Source organism: Notothenia coriiceps, unplaced genomic scaffold, assembly GCF_000735185.1.
Source record: "Notothenia coriiceps isolate Sejong01 unplaced genomic scaffold, NC01 NC01_scaffold00037246, whole genome shotgun sequence".
In the NCBI taxonomy this organism is placed as follows: Eukaryota; Metazoa; Chordata; class Actinopteri; order Perciformes; family Nototheniidae; genus Notothenia; species Notothenia coriiceps.
This window is the reverse complement of record NW_011369947.1, coordinates 5786120-5791832: the sequence shown is the minus strand read 5'-3', so window position 1 is coordinate 5791832 and position 5713 is coordinate 5786120. Positions and strand designations below refer to the sequence as shown.

Below are 5713 nucleotides of genomic sequence, written 5' to 3'. Positions count from 1 at the left end.
CCCATCTCACGCTCCATTGTTCCCTCACTCGAGAACAAGACCCCGAGATACTTGAACTCCTTCACTTGGGGTAAGGACTCATTCCCTACTTGGAGTGGACAGTCCATCGGTTTCCTGCTGAGAACCATGGCCTCAGATTTGGAGGTGCTGATCCTCATCCCAGCCGCTTCACACTCGGTTGCGAACCGATCCAGTGAGTGCTGAAGGTCGCAGACCGATGAAGCCATCAGAACCACATAATCTGCAAAAAGCAGTGGTGCAATCCTTAGTCCACCGAACTGCAGACCCCCTCCCCCACGACTACGCCTCGAAATCCGATCCATGTATATTACAAACATGATTGGTGACAAAGCGCAGCCTTGGCGGAGGACAACCCTCACCGGAAATGGGTCCGACTTACTGCCGAGGACCCGGACACAGCTCTCGCTTTGGGAGTACAGAGATTGGATGGCCCTGAATAGAGACCCCCTCACCCCATACTCCCGCAGAACCTCCACCAGTAACTCGGTCATACGCCTTCTCCAAGTCTACAAAACACATGTAGACCGGATAACCGTACTCCCAGGCCCCCTCCAGGATCCTTGCGAGAGTAAAAAGCTGATCCGTCGTTCCACGACTGGGACGGAATTCGCATTGTTCCTCCTCAATCTGAGGTTCGACAATCGGCCTGACCCTCCTTTCGAGTACCTTAGAGTAAACTTTCCCGGGGAGGCTGAGTAGTGTGATGCCTCTGTAATTGGCACACACCCTCTGATCCCCCTTTTTAAAAAGGGGAACCACCACCCCGGTCTGCCACTCCTTCGGTACTGTTTCCGACTTCCACGCAACGTTGATGAGACACGTCAACCATGACAGTCCCTCAACACCCAGAGCCTTCAGCATTTCTGGGCGGATCTCATCCACCCCCGGGGCTTTGCCACTGTGGAGTTGCTACACCTATTTTATTAATTTCATGTTCTTTGAGGAATTGTATTCTAGTGGTGGCTGCGTATCATTGTTTCCGACTCAAGTGATCCAAGCATTTCCTATAACTCCAACTTCTAACCCCATGAGTTGTTCATGGTTAATTAAAAGGTATTATTCATACAAAAGTACAGTAACATAAAAAATAAATGTACCAAATATTGGCTTCAGCCTGATTCCTGTTGGTTACTGCATGTGGTATTGATTGGATAACAAATAAGAGTTTAAGATTTACATGTGTAACACAAAAACAAAACATTACTGTAAAGTCTGGCTGAGCTGAGTCGATGCAGAACAGGACAGCATTTAGTTGTTCTGTTTGTTTTTGTTTGTGGTCCGTCCTCAATGTGGGACCATCACATGATAAGACCCCAGCGGCACCATCGCAGATTTGATTATTTCACACGCATATGACAAATCAAAGGCTCCTTTTCATAATTTCCTCCAAAAATATCAATGTTGAATAATTGATTCACTATAAAACCTATGACTATTTTGGCTTTATCATGATATAAAGGTATTGTTATCATAATATGATTTGCTATAAAGTGTTATACACCAGGTTAAGTGGAGCAGCGTGTGTGGGCAGTGCGAAGTGTGTTCTGTTCAGTGTGCGTTCAATCGAGGGTGCGTTCCAACAGCGCTGTAAAAGCCCATAAGTGTGTGTGGGGGAAAACAAGGGACACTGTGTGTGAGCTTGACGTCAGATTTTTTAAAGTCTGATATTAATGTGTGAAAATATATTGGGCAAGGATGAGTCCTGTGAAGCATGTTCATCTATGTATAAATGTGAGGAAACATTATTTATATTATGTAACCCCGCCCCTTTTCCTACTTCCGGTTCAAACGCATATCTATCTATCCATCCATCTATCTAGCGAAAGTTAGCTTTGTACTTTACAGGCTAGCTAATATTTGATATATATCTAACAAACGAGTGAATGTTAGATATCTAGCTAGCTGTTGGGAAATTGGTGGCTCTCGACATTTAAATATAAATTGTTAGTTTCCCACCTTAAAAGGTGTTTTTAATTAAAAAATAAATAAATTCCTTTGCAGGTAAAGGTGCATAAAGCTGCTGTGCTGATGCTAAACAAAATTATAGAAATCTCACAGAGGATAGATAATTAGGTGCTATCCAGAGCATATAACGATTATATTCCAAAATGTTAAATTAAAATGTGTCAAGTTCATAACATGTAGCATAGGGACACTGACGGGTAAAAAAGCTACTATATTAATCAAAGGTTGAGGATTACATTTTCCATAGCTCCGACTTTACTGAACCTAACTGGTCACTATTTGGGCAATTGTTGCGTAGGTGGTCAATATGTTTAAACTAATGAGAAGGTCAGCGGTTCGACTCCACCCCCTGTAATGAACAAATCAAAGTGTCCTTGGGCAAGTTACCAAATTGCTCGCGTAGGCCTGTCTACAGTTTTGAAGTGCATGAAAGTTTGGGATAAATGAGTCAGCTAAATAACATGTAATGTAATATATGGATTTAGTGGATATAGCTGACATCCTCTTGGAGCCAGAAAAAGTCCAAAATGACACAACACAGAGACGGTGTGAGGCCAAAACCCAACACTGACTCAGAGCAGACCAACAATGCATTCCGAAACTTTTTGGAAGGTGGCCGTTTCAAATTAGTGGTGTTCTGGAAGAGACGAGAGGTTTTCCTATAAAAAACAGAGATCCTCTGACCTGCGTTGTCCTTAGATCTGGGCTCTGTGGTGCAGCATGATCAAACGGACAGACGCCGGGCTCGCTCCGTTGAGCAAGAATTCACCTCGTCATCTTAATAAAGGCTCATCAGTGCAGCCAAGCGGAGCTAGCGGGGCTAGTGTTGCTAACCTAGCGACCTTGTGTTATCTGCTGAGGGCCGCAGCACAGGGGAGGCCAGAGACCCCGGCCTGACCTAGGTCGGGCAGGAGGGGGTAATCTGTGCCCCATCTTGAGGCCTCGATGTTGGCCAGGAGGGGTAGGGGTACAAGGCGGGGGAGGAAGGAGGGATGGGGGGTCTGCGGATGGGACAGCAGGCGGTTCGCTTTGAAATGGAAGCCTGGGCAGGACATGAAGCGGACACGGCAAGGGAGGGGATGAACGGTGAGACAAGGAGCTATTCTTCTGGTTAGAGTTGGGAAGGCGGGAGGAATGCTTATCTGTGCATGTGTGTGTGTGTGTGTGTGTGTGTGTGTGTGTGTGTGTGTGTGTGTGTGTGTGTGTGTGTGTGTGTGTGTGTGTGTGTGTGCGTGCGTCTAGGATTACCGAGAAGCAAGCCACATGCGCTGACGGAGGCCTCGGGTGATGCCATTTCCTGCTGGCAGGGGTCTGTGAGAGTCAGTCTGGTAGGAGCGCAGCAGAAACACCACCTGCATACACACAAATACACACATTCTTGAATTGATATACATGTGAGAATTATGACCTATTACATTTATACATGAGCCATGATTGGAACTGCTAGATATGTTGATCCACAGATGATATTTTGATAATACATCATCATTAAAAGTGATTTTCCAAGCAAAAATGGCAGAATATTACGATTTCAGACACTCAAATGTGGATATTTTCTACTTTTCTCTGTTTTAAATCATATCAATGTGAAAATCATTGGGTTTTGGCAAAACAAGATATTTGAAAATATCACTCTGAAAACTGGACAGCAGGTTTGTTACTGTTTTCTGATATTTTCATTACTAAATGTTTGATCGATCAATGGACAAAAAAATAATCGATAAAGACTCAAATGTCTTCATTATCGATCATTTTTTCGAGTCTGTCAGATCGCTTCTCTCCAAAAATGACCCTGCAAAGTCCTGTTTCAAAACATACAGTTGGATCAAACAGCCAAAGGCATGAACATTTTAATATCAAACATTAATCTCACAAACTGACTCACTATAATTTCACTAGACAATAAACATACCACCCCCCCGCCCTCTAGACAACCATCCTTCCCGTCACTTGACTTCTGGCCCCTGTGGTGCAAACAGGCGGGTACGTAAACACCAGCAGTGACTGCGCAGTGTCTAACAGTTACAGGGAATGTTAAAGAATTCCCAAGAAGAATGTTTCCCATTGAAGACCAAATCATTCTTCTCATTGTGGCCGATGTGACAGTGTGTGACTGGGCCAGTTTGCAGCAGGTGGACTGGTAGTGGGGAGTGTTACGGAGGCCGGGACACAGGCTGGCTGGCTGGGGTGTGTATTCTGAGCCTTGGTAAGTATACTCTTTAAGCCGGGGCCACGGCCACAGACCAGTAGGAAGCCATTCATTACGCAGTGCAGGGAAGGAAACGTGGGGAAAAACCAGGCCGACCACGTAGCACCAAGCCTGGCCACCGAGTCCTGGCCTGCCCCTTCTCTCCTCCTGCCGTCTACACGCCCGGGCTACACCCACTGGCTGCAAACAGCTCCTACACCCCTGGGTCCTTCTTCTGTCTGCTGTCATTCTCTTAGGGCTGTTCCACCAACAGGGGCCAGTGCTGGAGCATATTCCCAAACCAAGTAAAACTGGTTCTAGAGGATCAGTCACACTTGAAAAGGGCTTTGCAAATATTTGCTGAGCTGCTTACTGACATCCTTAAATCTCATGTTACTTAAATCTAACCATCTCCAATTTTAATCCAAGCTCAAACCAGTTTTGGCAGACGGCCAGGTTACGGCTCACCTGAGTACAACTTTAAATGTTTGATGAATAGAAACAATTATCTCTTGATAATTGTTGTCTTTCAAAAAACATAGTACTAAGTGATTCAAGCACTTTCCTATTAAACACAGAATATGTAATTTTCTACCAATTGGGCTTCCTTCATTGTTCCTTGTCTAAAAGTTTCTACCTGGAAATCAAACCCAGTGTTTAAAAACTGTTAAAAATGCTGAATTAGACTGCTTCATGTTTAATGCTTCCCCAGTCTCAGCCTGTTTCTCTGATAACTTAAAGGGGACCTATTATGCAAAACCCACTTTTTCACATATTTTATACATAAACATGTGTCCCCTCTGTGTAAAGACATTCTAAAAGTCTCAGGGAGAAAAGAGAGATGAGAGGAGAGAGATGAGAGAAGAGAGTGAGAGAAAAGAGAGAGATATTTGCAAGTTGCATAAGAACTGATGATAGCAGGGTTTCCCACACATAGACTTTACTTGGGCGGGCCGCCCAGGTATATTAACGGCCGCCAAAGTATAATTTTCAAGCCATTTAGGTTTATTATTTTTTTTAATCCGTCCGCGAGCGCGACGGCATCTGCGATCCCTCGCTCTACCCCTCGCTATCGCGTGAAGGGTCTGCTTTATGCGCTTCGTACAGTAACCCTGCTGCGAGGCACGGGCTAACAGTTCATGAGCGTGCTCACTAGCGCACCTCCCCCCCCCCCCGTTCATAAAGTCAAGTACCCCTCAAAAAGGTACGGTTTATTTCATTTTAAGGATGAGCAGCAAGCAACATCTCCAGGTGCTCCTTTGCGAACCAGGGAAAAAAAGTTATGTGCACCCCTGGTCATAACAATGTTTTGGCTTGTGTAACCATTAGCCAATAACCAACCAAGGTAAACCCCCCCCACCTTATCTCCTGAATCTCCTCCTAGAGCACCATTGTGTTCTTTTTAACCAAATATCTCTCAGAGGGGCGTGGGGAGTGGCTCCTTATTTTCATCTAAAGTATAGACAGAATCAGCACTTTTTAAACAGGGCGGAAACAGAGGGGATTATGGGATGCTGCAATGCATGATCTGTTTAGTAT

At 44.9% G+C, this 5713-nt stretch overlaps 1 protein-coding gene across 1 annotated transcript in view; it reads right to left on the bottom strand.

Moving 5' to 3' along the window:
* LOC104966326 (sodium channel and clathrin linker 1-like) overlaps positions 1–5713 on the bottom strand; it is a 42832-nt gene that overhangs the window by 31588 nt on the left and 5531 nt on the right. Inside the window, exon 7 of the mRNA XM_010795514.1 lies at positions 2885–3028. Coding sequence (XP_010793816.1) covers positions 2885–3028 — 144 coding nt within the window. The remainder of the gene's footprint in view (positions 1–2884; positions 3029–5713) is intronic.